The sequence below is a fragment of the Melanaphis sacchari genome, unplaced genomic scaffold (genome assembly GCF_002803265.2).
Source record: "Melanaphis sacchari strain LSU unplaced genomic scaffold, SCAv2.0 Contig12_pilon_pilon, whole genome shotgun sequence".
NCBI classification, from domain to species: domain Eukaryota; kingdom Metazoa; phylum Arthropoda; class Insecta; order Hemiptera; family Aphididae; genus Melanaphis; species Melanaphis sacchari.
In genome coordinates, this window is record NW_020270527.1 from 1,068,396 (window position 1) to 1,089,868 (window position 21,473).

General features: G+C 24.5%; 3 protein-coding genes across 3 annotated transcripts; 1 reads left to right on the forward strand and 2 right to left on the reverse strand.

Moving 5' to 3' along the window:
• Window positions 1-6,051: 6,051 nt before the first annotated feature.
• Window positions 6,052-7,260, forward strand: LOC112591139 (ras-like GTP-binding protein Rho1). The gene has a single exon (XM_025334843.1). It carries the CDS (start codon window positions 6,303-6,305, stop codon window positions 6,879-6,881), a length of 579 nt encoding a protein of 192 aa, XP_025190628.1. The 5' UTR covers window positions 6,052-6,302; the 3' UTR covers window positions 6,882-7,260.
• Window positions 7,261-9,822: 2,562 nt separating this feature from the next.
• On the reverse strand, window positions 9,823-12,344 carry LOC112591160 (WD repeat-containing protein 37). Its single transcript, XM_025334874.1, has 6 exons — window positions 11,960-12,344; window positions 11,708-11,880; window positions 11,397-11,604; window positions 10,590-10,728; window positions 10,268-10,529; window positions 9,823-10,165 (listed from the first exon to the last, which is right to left on the reverse strand). Exons 1-6 carry the CDS (start codon window positions 12,342-12,344, stop codon window positions 10,046-10,048), a joined length of 1,287 nt encoding a protein of 428 aa, XP_025190659.1. The 3' UTR covers window positions 9,823-10,045.
• A 271-nt stretch (window positions 12,345-12,615) lies between these two features.
• LOC112591159 (nucleolar complex protein 3 homolog) lies at window positions 12,616-18,425 on the reverse strand. The gene is made up of 14 exons (XM_025334873.1): window positions 18,309-18,425; window positions 17,825-18,115; window positions 17,592-17,763; window positions 17,112-17,341; window positions 16,636-16,792; window positions 16,420-16,553; window positions 15,506-15,706; window positions 15,216-15,404; window positions 14,969-15,150; window positions 14,701-14,909; window positions 14,429-14,610; window positions 14,172-14,303; window positions 14,009-14,109; window positions 12,616-12,831 (listed from the first exon to the last, which is right to left on the reverse strand). Exons 1-14 carry the CDS (start codon window positions 18,315-18,317, stop codon window positions 12,657-12,659), a joined length of 2,364 nt encoding a protein of 787 aa, XP_025190658.1. The 5' UTR covers window positions 18,318-18,425; the 3' UTR covers window positions 12,616-12,656.
• Between the last annotated feature and the right edge of the window lie 3,048 nt (window positions 18,426-21,473).

Genomic DNA, 21,473 nt, shown 5'->3' on the forward strand with positions numbered 1-21,473 from the left:
ATTTTCTTACCTCTCACATATTTTATATTTTAGAAGTTAAAAAGTACTATTACCTATAAATGTGTTTTTAATTTGTATTGAATAAATAAAATACACAAATTATATCTATTTATTCTGTTTATTTTATTTTGACTAAGTACAGGTTTTTTTTTATACCGCTATAACTTATTGGCTATAGCTGCATATAGAATATACTAATATATATGATACAATATAATAATCGATTAGTTCTACTTTAGCAAATTATGTAGTCTCGTAAAAAATAATTATAGAATTAAATGTTTAAATAAATAAAAATCCTATATTAAAATATAATATTGATTATATATCTGTATTTACTATTTTTTTGATAATAGGTACTAAAATAAAAATATGAAGTCTCTATAATGCATCTTACATTTATTTTTTAATGTGTAATAAAAATATAAATATTAGGTAGATACTACTAATTACAAATAAAACAAAACAAAAAAAAAATTGAAAAATAATTTAATATACTTATTTTTATCTTATGAAATAATATACAAGTTAACATTACAATTAATGTTGAATTTTTTAAACAGTAAAATAAATTTAAAAAAAAAAAAATTATTTTTGTAGTTTAATCAGAATTAAAAATATCATTTATGTTTTATATATTCTTCTTGAAAGTTCTTGAAAAACTTATCTTTAATAGAATAACTCCTATCATAAACAATTCCAAAATTATACTGAAATACAGTTTAGCTTTCGTAACCGTCACGCTACAGTCTACCAAATAAAAAGAATAATAGACATAATAGTTATATCATTAAAGAAAAAGCGACATTGCACCTCAGAATTTATTGATGTCACATAGACCTTTGACCGTGTATGGGATGATGGTCACCTTTTTAAAATAAAAAAAATTTTACCTCCTACCTTTTATTTACTCCTCAAATCCTACTTAATTGACCATCATCAGTTCACTGTCCGTTACCGCTCTTCACTATTTGTACTCTATAAAATACATGTCTGAGTTTCTCAAGATGAATTATAGCCTCTCTTCTCTTCAACATATTTACTGCGGACCAACTTATTTTTATTAACATCTATATTGCAAAATAACGACAAAACGATCATTTCGACTCACGAAAATCCTATCACTGCATCAAATATGCTTCAATCCCATCTTATCAAAATTGAAATCTAGTATAAAAACTAGAAAGTCAAAATTAATTAATCCAATTTCAGCTACATTATATTTACACTAAAACAAGGTATCTGTTCTTGAGTTACCTTGAATAATATCCAAATATCTATCACTCTAACCACAAAATATTTCGGTGTCTACTTCGACAAAAAACTAACAAGGTGCTACCATAAACACACCACTAAACTCAAACTGAACTCTCGTCTTCGAATCCTCATTTACCTCCTAAATATAAAATCAAAACTCTCAATCAACATCAAACTAAATTTATAAAAAGTTTGCTAATATCAATTTAGTCGTACGGTGTCAAAATCCAGGGCTCAGCAAATTATCAAGCAATAAAAAAAACAAAATATTCCAAAATAAAACACTACGTTTAATATAAAAACCCCTTTCTACATTTCGAATCAAACGCTATACTCCAACCTAAAATTACCAACAGTATTAGAAACTGCCTCTAATTCTTACAAACGTTACCACAACTCACTTCCCGAACATCCAAACATTCTAGCAAAAAATCTTTCCAATTCAATCTCAGAAAACCATCCAAAAAATTTGAAAAGGAAATATTGTCGTGACCTACTCATTTACTAACCTCAATTATAATATTTACAAATCAAAATATTACCAGTGGACAATTTCTCTATCCACGACTACATAGCCTAGGCCTTTAAACTTACTCATGCTTATTATACCAAATTTTATATAGATTTTATGAAAAAAATAAAAACTAAAAAAGGTATTATACATTTTTTTAAAGATATACTAGCACACAATCTCAAATAACCTCGACAGGCGAGCTCGACATAATTCAAACCTAGTTATTTTAAACTTATTTAAAATAGTTATAAAACTGTTTCAATCTTTGGATAATAACTAAAACAAATGCTATTATCTAAGTTAGCCCAAATAATTTTTCCTAGTTTCACGGAATATCAATTCTCCAATTCTATTAATAATGATATAATTCCCTAACAAATAGTCATCAGATATGTAAGTATCTAATACTCAGTATCTTGAAAAAATAGCAAAATGTAAGCTTTTACACAAATAACCTTTTTACCTGAAAATAAAAACTAATTTACCTCCAAATCTGACATTTTTACTTAGCTAGTAGCTACATAAATTTAGAAAGCTCGGCATTTTGTGGAAAAAATAGAAATTTTATTACAAATTTAGATTTGAGAAGATTTTCTAAAAAATAAAATATTGAGAAATTTTATGAAACATTAGCATAATTAATTAATAATAATTTCTGAGTCTATGATAATTATGCCGAGTCCATACAAACATTCATTAAATATTTAATAAATCAATAATAATCACTTAAATATGATTTGTTGAACCACAATTAGTCATTTAATTTTAGTAAACCGTTAAATTTTTTATGCAATCCGTCATAAAAGTTATATTTTAGATTTTAAGTGGAGTGATGAATGTTCCTAATGATTTTACAATAAAGGTTTTTTTTTGGTCTGTCATCCCCTCTGAAGCAGTAAAAATGCTTCGATTTATGACTTTGGGAGTGGTTTCTATAATAGAATATTAAATCTAGTTTATACTTTAGAAACCAAAAGTAAAAAAACTCCTAGTATTGTTCTTAATAATTGGGGAAAAATAAAAAAATGTTTATACTAAATTAAATTACAACAAAATGTATTTATTTATTTTGTAATAATTCAAAAACATAAATAACCATAAAAACTTGAAATTTTCACCAAGGGTTTATATTAACATTTTTTAGACATAATTTAATTTTCATAACAATTTGGATAAATAATACATCAAAACAAAATCTTATTTTAGAATCTTGTTGAATTAATTAACATAATGGATATTTTGATAGTTATTACTTATTAAACTTGAAAAAAATATTATATATTTTTATGTAGGTATATTAATGTATAGATATTTAAATTTTAGTTAAGTTTGCGCATCTACTATTTTAATTATTTATCAAAGTAGGTATTCTTTTATATTGTAATTTAATTATTTAAATGCTAAAAAATAGTTGTATAGTGATTATCTATTATGTATAGGAGAGTAGTATATATACCATATAAAAATGATTGATATTATAATTTAATTAATATTGTTACTTAAAATAATTTTATGATAATATATAGTGTCCTTATTTTAACTACCTACGTAAATTATAAAATATTTGTTGTTCCACCAACCTAATATAATAATTTATTTAGATAGAGTGAAAAATATATAGTTACATATATTTACGCTTTACGTATTGATTACTGTTATATTTTTGTCAATTATTATTGTTAGATTGATTACAATATTGTTACATTAAAAAGTTTTGCAGTTCTTATTAATTTGATTAATGTTTTTTATCCTTTTAAAATGCATTTGCTTCCCTGAGAGTGTCCCTGCTTCTTTTCCCGTTTTATTTTTATATTAAATACAAAAAATTGTCTCAATTTCTATTAAAGCATTAAAATTATATATTTATACAAATATTTTTTTTTATAAATTTGGATCATCATCAACAACTTCATAGTAAAGTCCGTACATTAAATCCTCCAGAAGAAGACCTTATAGAGTATAGTTAAGAAGGAAACTTTGTTATAAGCCAAAGGTCAAAATACTAGGGGAAAGTTAAAGATCCAGATTCAATGATATACTTATTAATTTTAAATATATAGTTGTTTATTTAATAAACTAAGATTGTGGGGGGGGGATGAATTGACTAATGTCTGTGCCACAATATAGCAGCTCGTGCCTAGATGTGTAAGTGTGCGCACACCACAAATTAATACAGATAAAATAGTAAAAATGGATTTCTTACACAATTTTTATACAATTTAGTTTAACTATAATAATTTATTGTATCATAATGTATTAATTTAAAATACATATATGTTCACTTATATTATACCTGAAAATATTACTCCTACAATTTATTGAAGTTATGTAATAAATACACATCATTTGGTGAGCAACTCAGTCAGAACACCGCTTGTCTATGTAAATTTGTTTGACCATTTAGTGGGGGGTTGACGAAAATTAATGGGACCGTGGTGTACAGCGGTCTACGATAGCCACAGTGTTCCATATCGGTTATTTTATAGGGAAAAAAACTTGAATTCGTGCATAAAATGTTTAATTTTTTTTTTATTATTATTAATACAATTTATATTAGATAATAATTTACGCATATTATTAGGTATTATATTCGTAGGTATATAAATTATTTTTTAAAACCTTGTATAAATATTTCAATACATATCGTACTATAATAATATTTTAGATAAAGACTTAATTTTTTTTTCTAATAAACTTTTGAAAGAATTGCACACAACCCACTTTGAATACCACGAGCCGCCACTGCTGTGCCATCCTCAGTCCTCGTTTCAAAATGTAAAAAAAAAACATATTATTTTTATTGTTAACTTAATTCATCAAATCAGTATATTTTCCTGCTGATTCTGCTCTTAGACATACCGATTACGGTTTTTTAAATTTAATTATTCACACAATAATAATAAAATATTTATGCAGTTTAATGTAATATAAAATATATATGGACAAATAATTTCACAAACGTTACATTTTATAATGATTTACATAAAGCTAAATTACAAACTATTACAGTAAAGAATTTTAGTCCTCTTTGGTCTAACAGTGACTAGTGAGCCTCGATAAGACCAATTTACCCGACATCGATATCGACATTATTATTTATATCTCTTAGTAAAATGACTCTATTTATGATAATAAATTAAACTAACTCCTAATCTAAACTTTAGTCTATAATTATAATATATTGTGCACTTGTACATAAAGATACAAAATACTTTCATATTAACTATTAGGTAAGTATCCACTACCTCATCTCTTTTTATGTATTATTTAGGTACTAAAATAAAAATGTATTCGATATAAAGTACGCTATTGATATATTGAAAGCAATGTTATTGAACTCAGATAACAGAGATGGTCAGTTATTGATGTCTTTTAAGTGTAGCTGAGTGTAGCTGTATATTATCCTATATAATATCAGCATTAGCTGAGCACAGTTACTTCATCTGTCATTATAACGCTGTGAGCCATAATATGATTTATGAATATTAAAAAATTATTATGTTTCATTAAAATTACCTCAATTATTAATTATTACTGAAACCACTATGCATAAAAAATAATGATAATGTACACATATCATAAAATATCAAAATTTCAATCCAATTGTACCTAGATACATCTAAAATATTTTTTCGTGATTCCATATTATTATAGGTACATTACATAAAACTATAAAAAATGTTAATGTTTTAGATAGGTAGTACTTATAGGTAATGGCATTTATTGTTTTATTATTAAAAATTAAATATTATAATTTATAATTATTACAGGTTGGTATTAATATTTAGTGATTATTGTATTCTTTGGTTTTATTATAATTTATTTATATTACCTTCTTCGCTAACTTGATAAATGATGATATTGCTATTAAAATACATTAACTTGTCAGAAAATCAATCTATGTACAATAGTATATATTATGGATTTTTTTTTATAAATTAAATCGAGATAAATAGTTTAGTTAAATAGCGTACCTGAGCCTTATTGTATTTTTTAAAATAAAAATTATGAATTAATACTTGAATTGAAAAAAGTCAATTACTGTATTTTAATATTAAGCGTTTTTTTTTTACATTATTTCTGGTCCGTAATGAGTAGCTATAAACCTATAAATGACATTGAGTTTTTGTTTTATTACTGTTTAACAGCTGCTGCTACCTACTGTTTACTGCTACTATACGACGACTGCCCACGTTTAGCGTTTGAGTGGAAACAACGTGAATTAGGCATAATGTCGTTTAGATTAAGCAATGGATTCCCCGAATATCAGTAATGATAAATTATCCAATAATTGGCGATCGCGATGAGCTCATTCACATTTCTCTCTGTAATTCGCTCGACATTTTTTTATTAGTTTTACTATTCAGTTAATTGCTTACTTGTAATAATTTATACTTCGTTTAAAATTATTGTTTTTATTTAATTATTGTGAATAACTGTGTATTTGTGATTGATTTTCTAGTTAAAATTCGAAACAGGGCCAACGCCTAGTTTTTTTTTTTTTTTTTGATAAGCATAACATTCCGACATAATGGCAGCAATCCGTAAGAAACTTGTCATCGTCGGCGACGGTGCCTGCGGAAAAACTTGTCTGCTCATTGTGTTTTCCAAAGATCAATTCCCTGAAGTTTATGTACCTACTGTGTTTGAGAACTATGTAGCTGATATAGAAGTCGATGGCAAACAAGTAGAACTAGCACTGTGGGATACAGCGGGTCAAGAAGATTATGATAGACTAAGACCATTGTCGTATCCTGACACGGATGTTATCCTTATGTGTTTCTCCATAGATTCACCAGATTCATTAGAGAATATCCCAGAGAAATGGACACCAGAGGTAAAACATTTCTGTCCAAATGTGCCGATTATACTGGTCGGTAACAAAAAAGACTTGCGTAATGATCCCAATACAATTCGTGAGCTGAGCAAAATGAAACAAGAGCCTGTGAGGCCAGAAGAAGGGCGAGCAATGGCCGAAAAGATCAATGCATTTGCTTATTTGGAATGTTCAGCTAAAAGTAAGGAGGGTGTCCGTGAAGTATTTGAAACTTCAACTAGAGCAGCTTTACAGGTTAAAAAGAAGAAGAAAGGACGATGCCGTCTACTTTAAATTAATAGAAATCATATATAAAAATTAATAACATAAATTGCCATGGTTTTATTTTTAATTTAAGTTCTATTCTCGCGTTTCAGTCTTCCGTGTTATAGCCAAGCATGATATATTACAATAATTTTTTTTTTTCATAGAAAGATGATAAAGTTACTTAATTGTCAATTTCAGTTCTGATCTATAAATATTGTTTTTCTTTTTGTTAAGATATATATATATATACATATATATTTTTTTTACAGCTTCTCTGGCCTGTAATATATTATAAAAATTACTCCCCATGACTGTGCTAACCTTTGATGGTTATCAAAATTAAACACCAAATATTAATTATTGAATGACTCAAAATGAAATATTAATCTTACAATCAATAATCATTAATCATATTATCTTGCATAGAAATTCAATTTTTGTAGTATTAGTTTATATAAGATCCAAAATAAATTGTAATATGTTTGACCAACCTTAGGTGTTCCTTATTCAAATCACATTTTTAGTATTTTTACATCAAGAAAGAGCTTTTTTATAGTCAGGATTTAACCATAAGGCAGTGTGACATAACATAACTATTAACAAAAATATGAATACTGAATAAATCATTGGTTATCTTAAAAGTAAAATTTCAGTATTATCTATTGTATTTCATCAGTACTATTTTTTTTATAAACATTTACTACCTTTTTATGTAAATTAAAAAATATATTTCTTTATAAATATGATATTAATACATATCAAAAAAGGTTAAGTAAATGTATTTCAGTAGTTATTATCACCATGCTTCTTAAGAATTTCTTTAGTTTATTTAATACATTTCAACATATACTCTTATAATAAACGTTATATTAAATTAATCTTCAGTTATAATTTTATATTATCTTACTTTTGAAATGCGGTATTTATTAAATAAATTAGGTCATTTTTCTTGAATTGTATAAATTACATTTTCAATAAATTTTTAAACAACTAAATGATGCACTGAAAGTAGCATAATATAAAATTAAATATAAATTATTTACATTGCTTAAAAAAACGCACTTTTTATCCTATTTACTATTTAGTAAAGGTGTAGAATATATTTAGTTAGAAAATGTCTGATCAAATTTAATAATATATGCAGTTGGAATTATTATGGTAAAAACTAATTTTGTTTATTAGTTATACCTATTTATAGGATGGACATTTATAAAATTATTTTGTATAGCTTATTCCCAAATTTTGAGTTTTTACAATATATTTATTTTTATATAATTATTGTTCTATATATAATATATTGAGTTTTTGAAAATATTTATGATAGTATTATGTCATAGCTTGACATTTATATTTAGCACAAACTTAACCAATTGCAGATTCAAGCACAATACATATTTTGATATCATTATTTTTTATTTATTTATTTAATTTTTTTTTTTTTTTTGATACATTAACATTTAGTTATAACAAGATTTTGTTTACTCGATATTACCTAATGAATATTTTAAAGAAAGAAATTAGCAGATGATATTAAAATCATATTATTTTTTAACAGCTATAATTGCTTTTAGTGGTATGTTATTTATTATTTTATTTTTTACTTTTATTAAAGCATAATATACATTTTTTATTTATTATTATTTTTTTATTTAATTTAAAAATAATTTTCTAAACATTTTTTTTTTTTGTGTATTTTGATCAAATAAATATGCATTTATTTTGTAAATTAACGAAAGCTATGTTATAACTTATTTTATTTTTATGGTTTAAAATTTCATTTATATACAAAATATACATATAAACTACTATGAATAGCTTATAAATATTGTACTTGTTTACTTATTTTAATTATTATTATTATTATTTTTTATACTCCCAATAAAATGTCATTTTCGACAATGAAGTCTATTTTGTTGTTACAAAATTGTTTAGCGCTTTTGTTAACTACCTGTCTACCTAATATCTTCAAAAATAAATATTAATTATTTAAATGTTGGTTCATATTGTTTCTTTGATTTTCACCTAACCACTTGTTAGAAGAAATTAAAGTAAATTTTTGTTATAAGTAAGTATCAACTTAATTCTTGGAAAATAGTTTTTTATAAAGAAAAAGTTGAATAAATTAATTTTGATCGTACAACAAATAATAATAATAAATATCTTAACGTTTATAATATTATAAGGAAAATTTTGACTCATCTACAAGTTAGTGGTTAAAAATAAATTTTTCTGTAACATGGATTAAATTCTATTAGAAATCATTTACATAATATTAATTTGTTATATTATGTTATCCTTATCTGTTATTTTTTTTTTTAATTAAACTATTAACTTTAATATTACTTTAATATGTAATATAAAATTACATATAGGTATGTAAAGTTATATTCATTTTTTAATTTTTTTTACATAATACACTTTAAATTGTATAATTAAACCATATCTCTGAATTTAGCATATCAGTGACCTTTCAAATAGTTATATTCCTGTTTTAAAAGAGTTACATATTTTAATGATAATAAAATTAGTATAGAGAAATATTAATTATACTAATTTAGAACAAAGGAACAAATTAATTTCTTATGTACATATTAGGTAACTTATAAAATTGTCATAACACAATTAATATATATATATATTATTACTTAATTAAATCAGAAATTGCAGTTAAAAATTAATTTTCTGTAATTACAATGTTATTTCTTATAAATAATATAAATTATTTAAGTGTTTGAGAATAAATATTAAATATAAGAATAATATTTATTTGTTATTTGTAACTCCTATCAGACTATTTTTATTTTACTGATGCTGAGTCACATTTAATTTATTAAATTACACTCTTTATGACAATAATAATATAACAATAAGACTTAAATTAATAAATATTTAAATTTAAATTCACAACATAATATGACTTTTTAATAAATATAGTAATAAATATTAATTTATACTATTAAGCATTTAACAAAAAATAAATAAAAGGACGCAAAAAAAGTAACAATGGTTATATAATATACATTTAAAAATTTAACTTAATAGATTCTGAGTTTATATAGAAAGAAATTAGGATTTCCACACATATACAAACAAACAAAATAGGAAACAGAAAAAGAATAATTTTGTTTATATAATATGACAAGCTAATACTTAAATACTTAACATACTTGAACTTGGTTTATGATAAGGGATTAGTCCTTACATAATTGAACAGACCATCCTAGAGCTAACCGATCAAATCCACAAGAAAACAAATTAGCAAATGGATTGTCCTCGCTCCATGCAACAGCTGTTACCATACGTCTATGTCTCTAAAAAAAAAAAAAAAAAGTGATTAGTAAAATATGAAAAAACAATATTATAAATATGATATTGATTTCATTAGGTGGTGAATTAATAAAAACAATTCTTACATTTCTAGCTGTTCTGGGTATTCTGTTAACTCGTTGTCCAGTCATGTCATATAACATAACTTGTCGATTGTCATGAGGAATAGCAATAACACCATTAGAAGCAATAGCAAATCGATTAACACCAGATTCAGCTCTGATAGTAGTAATTGGAGACCGCATATTTCTTAATTCCCATACTTTTATCGATCGATCATCTGACCCAGATACTAATTTATCTTCCCCTCCGAGTCCAGCAGATGTGAAAATCGCACAAGTTACTGTACTGTAATTTGTTAATTATTACTAAAATATACTAAATAATATTAACAAAGTTAATACTCACTCTGTATGACCTTGAAAAACTGAAACTGAGTTTATAGCTTCACGAAAATCCCATAATCTAAATGTAGTGTCTCTGGATGCAGTGACAACCAATTTTTGAGAATGGTGTGATGAAGCATAAGTTAATTCTTCATCATGTCCTGTAGTAGTTAAAATTTTATTTTATTTTATTTGGGATTATATTTTTAATTATCATTCCTAATGTATTAGAAGTTTAGTGTTAAAGTATCCTAAAAATTAAAATTTTTTTTTAATAGTAAAGTAAACATATAAGGTTTTTATGCATAGTTTTTATATACTACTGTTAATATAAAATATTAAATTAAGTATTTACTGAAACATGTAGCGTTGACTTGACTAATCAATTATAGGCCTTTAAATTTATATTTAAGTGTAGTTTAAGTTTCTGCTTTATTTGGCATGTCTTGCTTTAAGAGGTCACCAAAAACTCATAATAGGAGGTTTTATTGATGTAATTATATATTATAATTTATTATTACTGTATTTTATTTTAAAATGTTTACAAATTAGTAATTTTTCATTATAGATACAAAAAAAAAAAAATAATAATAATAAGATTAAAAAGATTTAAATAGAATAAGTATTAACCTAGTATTGAATATACTAACATCATCTTTATAATCTATAAACTATTATATAAATTAAAACTGAATCATTTATTAAGCATTATTTATGAACAATTTGTTTTTATTTAGAACATTTTTAAGCATTTATCTTTATGTTAATATTAATTAATAATAACAATTATAATAGTTTAAGACATTTAAGTTATCAATACATAACTTACCAGTTAATGAGTTTAATAGTTCACTAGTTTCAACGTCGTACAAATTAGCTGTCCTATCCCATGATGCAGTAATAATTTGGTCACCACCTAATAACCAATCACTAGCCATAACTGGCCCATTATGTCCCAAAAATGTACATGAAGGCGTACGTAATATTGGAACAACTCGGTCATCTTCAGTTTCAGTATCATCAGATTCTCGATCTCTCTAAAAATTTAAACATTTTTATATTATAGCTTGATCAAATAAAATATAAAATTTAGAAAAAATATAACAGAAAAAAATGTTTTATTAATAAGAATACACTCACTAAATTATCTAGATTAACGGCTGCCTGCCAAATGTGAATGGTTTGATCACCGCTCGATGTGAGAGCTAAATCTTTATTAGGATGAAACTTTATAGAATTAATTGATCCCATATGACCAGTATATTGTAAAAGTGGTGTACCAGTTTCAATACACCATATTCTTGCGGTATGATCTAAGAGTAAAGTAAAAAAAATTAGGAACCTTTAAGAGTTAAGACAATATATATTGAATACATATTATAAAGTTTATACCTGCTGAACAAGTTCCAATGACAGGCTGTCCAGTACGAGGTAATGCTAAATCCCACAAGCCATCTCTGTGTCCACCATATTCTTTCACAAACTGGCAATTAGCTGCTGAAGGACTTTTAAAGCTAGATACAATTTTACTAGTTTGTGCTTTTAATTTATCTGCGGTTTTAAGTTTTTGACCAGTTGGTGGTTTTTGTTTAGAATTTACTTGAAATTGTTCAGTCGTCAAGTACTTTTCATTCACTTTCTCAGTGAGTGACTCCACTTTTTCCTGAAGAACAACATTTTCCTGGCACACAGATTCAAATTCCTTTTCAATAAGTCCAAACAGATGAATTAGCCGTTTTCGAACGTTAGGTGGAATGTCAACTTCTGTTTTGTGCATTATAGTAATTTATCACAGATAGTATTAATAATAATAAAAAAAGTTAAGTTTGGCACATTTGTACTTTTTAGTCTTATTTTGGGTAACTCAAAAAAGATGAAAAGAGTAATTGAACCTTAAATGATTACTGATTAGCCACAAGAGAAGAATTTGAATCTCATTTTTTGTTATCAGTATCATACAGCAACTAGCAGAATAATCAATACTAGGGGTTACCAAAATGTTATTTAATTAACATTACGAAAAAATAAACAATTTCATAACAATAAAATTCTATTTTAATAAATTTTTATTTAAAAAAAAAAAATACACTCAAAAAAAATCTTTTGAGAAATCAATATTAGGGTAATTTTTATCCAAAACATCATAATATGGAAGAGTTGGATAATGTGCCGGTATCCGTTGAGGTACTTTCACTGGAGGCATAACTGCTGGATTGAATGCCACATTACTTGGATCATACTCTTTAAACCATTCACTGGGCGTCCTGAAATTAAGACATATAATTTATGTAGGTATATTTGACAAGGAATATTTTTAATTAAAATTATTATTTGATTCAATAAACGTGTTATTTCTAAAAATAAATTTAACAATCTTTTAATTAAGAATATTTTATCTTAATAATAACAATTTTATATTCACAGGTTGGTTAGGTTAAGTGAACCATAATACATTTTAGTTTAATTTTTAAAACAATTCAAGTTTATTTTCAATAAGTAGTTAAAATACTAATAAATCAAGTGTCTGTCTGCAATACTAAATGATCTATAAAATAATAACGTATACAGTGAAATAATTAAGGATGAAATGAAGGGGGTTCCCCTAAATCTTTTTTATATTGGTTAGGGCTTTAGAAATTAGGTAAATAATACAAATGTAAATTATCAATATGTATAATATTATTATACATTAATGCATAATATAGTTATAATAATTGTCAGTGCTTACACTTATATATTAAGATAATTGATAATAAAATCAACAAAAAACAGTGATAAACTGATAACAGTCTACAACGTCTAACAATACTAATAAATTTAACAAATGGAAAGTGGATTATACTATTACTTTTTAAACTAATAAACTAATACCAATTTCAAATAAAATAAAAATGGCATTTATTTTAATTTGTAATCATATATGTTTAACCCTCCCTCAAGAAAAAAATCGTACCATTGCTACCAGACATATAGTAAATATAAATTATAAACATTGAAAGAATAAGAAGTATTTTGGACGAACAGAGATCATCTATCTCAATCTAAGAAATTTCGGTACATTTTCCTATGATATTAATCATGAATTCATGAATGACACAAATTAGATATAATAAAATATTGAAAAAAATCCTTATTATTCTATCTCAGTAATACAATCAAATCTATGACTAAGAAAAATAATAAAATAAGTATAAATTGTCATTAAAAAGAGTTGTTTTTCATATTTTTATTTTAAAACACATTATGAGATTTAAAATAAACATATTATTTAAGTATTCATAATTTATCATTCACTAAAAATCACATGTTGATCATATGTTTAATAAGTAATATTTCTAAATTTTCAAATTTAAAAATAAAAATAATATTATTGCTTAGTTTTTAATAATAATTATCCTAACAGATACATATTATGAATTACTGTATAAGCATAACACTTACATTTTGGCTAATTCTGGTTTTAGATTGTTATGGTTATTTTGTGAAACTGTCAATGTAGCAACAGTTTTTGATAATCTACATACTTCAGGGTGATAATGCCTCTAAAAATAATAATACAAATATTATGAATAATATTTAATCAGACTAACAACTAGTTACTAACCTGTAATGCAGGAAGTTCCCATAATGATGTACTTCCAGCGTTACAATGTTCAGGTTCTTGTAATTCGGCATTGTAAATTCCTTGTCCATATGATGGGTCAACATCTAATAATGATTCTGTGTTCTTATTTGTCTAAAAAAATAAAAATATTTAATGTATTAATTAAAATTATTGGGAATTACAGTTCAATAATGCCTTAAAAAAATTATTATACACATATTAGATTCAAAATATACACAAATAGTTAATATAGTTACTTGTATTATAGTCCGAAGAGCAGCTAAAATTCCAAGTGTTGCATTATGAAGTGTTTGAAGACTTAACATGGACATTCTCTTCACAAATGACAGTGTAGAGTTAGCAGTTACTTTCTTGCGACCCACCAAAAATAATGCTTCAATTGTGCGAAGAAAAGTTTCTAAGTTATCGTGATATTTACCTAAAAATAATTTATCATTTAACATAAGATAGTAATCAAATTGATTGGTATGCCTTAATTCTATTATATTAAAATGGTTTTAATACTAACAACAATCTAATTCAGGAATAACTCTATACAAATGAGAATAAAAGTGAACAGGATCAATGTTGATTACAGTTCCTTGTCCAGAAAGTATGACAAAAATAGTTTTAATACAACAAAGTTGTTCATGAACATTCAGTTGATGTTTCTTTATAACTGAATCCAAAACTGTGAGAATATCATGGTAAAATTCTAAATTGATTGAATGGCTGTATCTATATAAAACAGTCAATTAGATTTCACAAACCATTAATAATGCATTTATTATACCAACTTTGCTAATCCTTCTAGACAAACAGATAGTAACTTAGAACGTGGAGCAGTTTTTAGTATTCTAAAGTATATTAAAAATACAAGTTTAGTGATTTCAGTTAAATTGTTCATGTGACTCTTAACATTTTCTTCGGCTTTTGTCTCAAGCATTTCTTTATCTAATTTATCTAACATTTTACTTCGCTGAAATTAAAAATAATTATTAAATGATAATATTGTACAGTATATAAATAATATTCAGTTCTTACTTTACGTTCTTTTTTTGACATAGCTAATAATTTTTGTTTTCTGGTCATGAATTTTTTTGATTTCAAAATCTCTTCTTTTTCTTTATCAAGATTTACATTTCTAATAGGCAATGCAAGTAAAACAGATAATAGCTCACTGTGTACACAATGACTTCTAGTCTTAACAAGTTGATTTATGCGTCGCACAATCTATTTATAAATAATAATAAATATGAATATGATACTAATTTATTCACAATAACTACATTAAAACATTTCATCTCATACATGTAAACAAATAAAGTTCTTACCACTAAAGAAATAGTTCCTTTTTTATCTTCTTTAAAAATTTTAGTAAATGTTTCTTCAACTTTTTTTCTAACATTAGAATTTTTGTTATCTAAGTAAAGAGTTAACAAATGACCTATGTTAACTGCATAATTAAAATATGAATGAGAAATTAATAATTCACACATACAATTAACAGCCATTTCAGCCAAACTTATATGAACCTAAAATAAAAATAAACAAATAATTTAATATTTATTATTGATAGTAGGTAAAAAAATTCATTGCAAATAAATTGAAAACCAAACATAAGATTAGTAATTACATCAATTAATTGATTGCAATATTCATCCCGGTTCTTTAAATTTTTGATAAAAGTAAAACCAAAAAGCTAGAAACTTCAGAGTATAAAATAGTTTATATCTAACAAACAACAATAACAGCATTCACAATTAAGTCAAATATTTAACATATAATAAATAAAAAAATCATAGAAAAGTAATAAGTAAAAGAACTAGCTAAAGTATTATAATTAGTTACACAACATAATCAGAATAATACTGATTGACAAACCTTACTAATTAAATCTTAAGTTAAACATTTACTTAAACCTAGAAATATATTAAACATACTAGATAAACAATATTCTTATTGTGGTTAAGAACTACTCCATATTTATTAATAAGTATTACAGTTTTAAATCAATAATTGAACCATAAATTTGATATTTTCCAAAATACAGAAAATAATGCAACATTTTTGTAGAATCTCAATTCAGTCAATAAAATATTAAAATGGAAACTATAATAATATATAATCTTAAATTCTTTGTAAGATATACACTCACACAACACTATTAAACAATTTAAAATTATATGTTCTAATAGTTTTAATAGCTAACATTATTTTATAGAAATAAAATCAACAAAATACTTACATTTGTTATGACTCGAGTATCTCCTTTCTTTTTGTGGAGGGCACTAGCCATTTTCTCTAAATTAGTTAAATAAATTTTGTAACCTTTAAGTAATTGTCCTTCATAACCAATCAACTCTTTTGTAACCAATTTTACTAAAAAAAAAAATAAATATAACAATTAAAATATTGTAAGAAAACAAAATGTAATATAAATTTATTGTTATGAAGAACTTACATTTTACTCCTTCATGTTTATCCAGTTTCAATTGATAACTTGGTAAGAGATCTTTAAAAACTTCTAACAAAGTGAGAGTTGCCAATTTTTTTATTGTGATTTGTAATTCTGGATCACGTTTTTCCATTATTTCTAAAAGATGTGCAATATTTCCTATCTAAAAGTAATTATATTAGTCACTTTAAAATTATCAACATATTTTAGGACTGTTTAGAATGATAGTCATATAAAATTTCAAACAAACAGCTAAGATTTGGAAGAAATATATAAAAATAAAAATAAAATAACAACAAATAATTAGTAACAAGTATTTTGATTTTCAAAACCAAATAATTTTAACACTAATAAATACATAATTCAAAGTTGAAATAAAAATTAAGATAACTTTTTAACTTATAATTTATAACAAACTACCAAACATGGTTAGAATAAATTTTAAGACATTATTAGGTTCACGTAAACAAAAGTAAAATTACCTTTAGATCAGGATTCTCTAATAAAGTGCTAGCTAATAGTCCAATACGCTGTTTATAACTTTGTATTGTGTTTTCTCTTTTGGCATAAAGTTTTGCAACACTAATTGGTTCACCTTTATTGACTGATATTTCTTTTTCAGGTTCATTAGTATCCAACCAAACATATTCATCATCATTATTTTCATTATTGACCTCAATTTTTGTCTTTTTAGGCTGAGACTTCTCCAATTCTATAACACATGATTACATGAAAACATTCATTAGATTTATTAATATATCTACTAAAAATGACTAAGAAAAAAATATGTGACAAAAAAAAAAATAAATAAGTAATAAATAGTTAAATATTTTTTTATCAAATATAATTTGAAGAAAACTTAAATAAAATATGTAAACATTTTATATTCAATTCCCATATTTTTACAAATTAAATAGCTAAAATAAAAAGTACATAAAAATATTTACAATTAGAGATCTTACCTATTTCATCTTTTTCTAAAGTATATCTTCTCAAAATTCCATCTTTAGTTTTAATTGGTAATAAAGGTTTCTTAATAGATACATCATCTGCTTTCATCATCATTGAACTACTTTCATATTTATTCTCGAGTTCTTCATCATCATTTTCGCGAGTTCTTTTTTTTTTATTATCCTAAAATCACACATTATTAATAGATACAACAATAAAAATTAATAAATTAATTACAATTTACATTATTCATTTGGATACGATTGTACAGCTTATAATTTTGGTTTCCAATATTCTTTTTAAGAAAATCCAAATCTTCTTGGTCAACCATTTCTAACATATCATCTCCAATATCACTGTTTTCTGCTTCTTCTTCTTCCTCAATTTCTTCAGCTGGATCATCTCGTCTTTTTAATGGAGGTTGAGGCACGTTATATGCTTTAGACTTATGTTTTTTGGTTTTTATGTGTCCTTTATTTCTTAAATGGTTACGTCTTTTAACATTGCTTGTTTTCCCACTTTTAACCATATTTTTCTGAATAAAAAACATAAATTAAATAAATATTAAGTAATAAATAAAAAAAGAATAAGATTATCATAGTTAAATTTAAGGTAACAAAAAAATGTTATAACAGAATAACAGTAAAATAAAGTTGAAAGTAATGATTATTGGACATTTAACTATTAAAAAACTAATAAAATAACTAATTTATAATTATCTTGCTTACTTTAACCATTATTAAAAGTAATAATTCAAAATAAAGTTTATAGTTCTTTAACTCTGTACGTCGTAAACGACGTAAACCAATATTTTATGTATTAAATATTTAATATTTATTATTTTTTTTAAATGTGGATTCATTATATTTGTTACATAACCTAAAATGTATTTAAATTAATTTTATTATCAGCTAATATTATCAATCGAAGAAAGAATAAAATCTTCTGTCCCACTAAACATTTGTCCTAATGATCTTTTGTTCTAAAAAATCTTGGAACAAATCATATAATAATATTATTAATATTATATTAGTATTAATGCAAATTTTTGGTAAAAAATGGTTACTGAAGAAATATTAAAAATAAAAAATGATAATAGAAAAATAGGATGAGATTTTAATAGTGTTTTAGATACAATAAAATTGACATAAAGCGTGTTTTCGTGTCGATATTGTAAGTAGTCTGTTTCCTAAAAGCTTTTTAGCGATATTTTTGTATAAAAAAACTCAAAACTATTTTAACGTTTAACTAAAATCAGGGGTGGACTGGCTAAGGAGGCAAAGAGACAAACACCTCTCGGGCCCTTGATAGTGTCAATCAATAAAAATTATACATATTTAAGTATAAAATGTAATATCAAAATATAATATTAAAACACCATTTATTTTCAAATGAATAAAAAATAATTGAGCACTATTTAAAAATATTTATTAATTAAAATGTGATAATAATAGGTCCAAGTGATTAACCCTCCTGATCCCTCGATATCCAGTCATCCCCTGACTAAAATATTTGCTCTTTTCACTAGGTAATCAATTTTTTAAAAATTTTAGTGTGTTTTGTATCTCTGATAATACATTTTTAATATAAATCTGTTTTTGGATCATTTTAGCGATGAACAAATATTCCCATCACTAGAACAAACATTATAAAATCATATCAGACATCAGTAAATAGTCGGTAAACGGTAACTTTCGTTACCTCTGAAATTAAACGCTTTATGATTTGAAATATAATTTTAGTGAAACAAATTTCTACCTTCTCTAATGTGTTTTGGTTTCAAAAATAAATTTCATTAACAATGTGTCTTGATAAATAAATAAACGCATATTAAGTTTTAAACTTGGGAGGTTATACATTTTTTTAAGCAAGTCCATGCGAGACTAAGCCACTATTATTACCATAGACATTATAGTTAATATGTCTATGATCTATGATTATTACCCTTGTTTAAATTGTTTAAAAAAACCAAAAATATTTTCACTAGGTATGTGATTTATTAAACGATTAATATATCTACATAAATTTGTTTCAGTCTGTTATTAAAACAACACTAATATTGTTTTATTACATTTAGTTGCCGATTTTGTTAAGCAAAATAGTTTATTGTTATTATTTATATTTTAAAATTCTTAGTAATATAATTTACATTTTTGTAAATAATCAACGTCGCTCATCGTAAAGTAGGCATTATACGAAAATAATTAACACGATTGGTTAGTAGATACCTACTAATTAGACTTACTGCATTAAAAATCCTTAAAACCTCAAACAATATAGTATAAAACGCAGTATAGACTATATGCAGGGTCGGTGAGAACTTTTGTGGGCCCCGTGGCTGATTAATTCCGAGCCCCTTTACTTATAGTTATTTTATATTTGACTACGATATATATAACACTTTAATACAGTAGTCTTACCGATTAGACGATTACATAGACCGAACTCGTATTGAATGCGCGTATGTGTATATAATATGGTAGCTACGTGTAGCTGTTTAATTTTGAGCGATTGGACGCGAATGTTTACGGCTTAACTTATAATTTTAAATTATATAACATATAATTTGTATAAAAATAATTTTTCTACTCAAAAAATTAGTAAAATTGATTGCCCAGGCCTATAGAGCCTGCGTGACTGTGCCTAAATACGCCTCAGACAACGGGCTCCCCTGGAGGCTCGGGCCCCGAGGCTCTGTCCCCACCTGCTCCATCCTCTCGCCGGCCCTGACTATATGTATTTATAATTAAAAATTATAATTTAAGAAGTATAAAAATCAATCAAGGGTAAAATATTTTAAATTAAATATATTTTTTATTTAGTGAGTATAACGATTAACGTCCGTATAGAACTCATAAAACAATAACATTACAATAGATATTAAATAAATAAAAATAATATTACATAAAATGTGAGTGAACAAAAATAGTTTAAATAATGCCCTGATAAGTAATTACTCCTGCTATTAAATAATTTGGAAATTGAATTAACTAGTACTAAATTAAAATCACGGTAAATACTTGTATTGAAAAAGCTAAGTGAATTATATTTTACATTTACATTAAAATTATAATGATGTATTTTGCTACAAATGCATAGCCTTGTTGTTAATAATAAGCTTGTCTATAATATTAATAAAAATACTAAATTATTGATTTATTCATAAATTTAGAACTTTGAGGACGATTATTCAATGCATGTTCATTTATTAGAATTTGTGAAGACGTTTCATTTTAATTTTCCACGAGATTAGTTGTTGAAAAAATTGTATTCTAAAAATACAAATTTATTATTGATTAGTAGGTAATTATTTTGTACTTATGTAGTAGAAACTTAACAAAAAAAAAAAAAAATTTGCTTTAGTGAAAACTGATTATGTCTGGAAAGAAATTATATAGTTATTTTTATATCAAATCTCGGATCAACTGCAAATAGCACGTTATACACTAATTATTATTTTTGAATTTGGGCACGTAGAAGTAAAACAATATTTTGATTTTGAATAATAGATCTATAATAGAAATGTGTGATTAATATTTTATTTTCATATTCATGTATAGATTTGATGTACGAAAAATTAAAAAATACGATGATTTATGGAACAGAATTTTTTTATAAATCTTAGTCAAAATTTATTGATTGTTAAAAACTAAAAATGCTTGAAAATGTCATATGAAGAAAAGTTCTTCATAATTTGATTACTTATCAATTAAAAAATATCGGGAATTCAAAGTTGCAATATTTTTATACAAGCATTTAAAATTATAATTTTAACGAAATTCGTTTTGTTGGTAAAAATTAAATCAACCTTCCGTATTACTTACCATTGATTATGGAAGACTATTCTATCATCTTTATAGTATTAGTCTATCGACTATTTAAATACCTAGATC

Coding starts and splice junctions, on each gene's coding strand:
- LOC112591139 (XM_025334843.1), top strand. CDS start 6,303: ATGGCAGCAATCCGTAAGAAACTTGTCATCGTCGGCGACGGTGCCTGC.
- LOC112591160 (XM_025334874.1), bottom strand. CDS start 12,344: ATGCACAAAACAGAAGTTGACATTCCACCTAACGTTCGAAAACGGCTA. Junction 10,729..11,396: donor ACTATTAAACTCATTAACTG/GTAAGTTATGTA, acceptor TAACTACTACAG/GACATGATGAAGAATTAACT. Junction 10,166..10,267: donor TACCCAGAACAGCTAGAAAT/GTAAGAATTGTT, acceptor TTTTTTTTTTAG/AGACATAGACGTATGGTAAC.
- LOC112591159 (XM_025334873.1), bottom strand. Junction 17,342..17,591: donor TTTAGAAAAAGATGAAATAG/GTAAGATCTCTA, acceptor CATGTGTTATAG/AATTGGAGAAGTCTCAGCCT. Junction 15,405..15,505: donor AAGGAACTATTTCTTTAGTG/GTAAGAACTTTA, acceptor ATTTATAAATAG/ATTGTGCGACGCATAAATCA.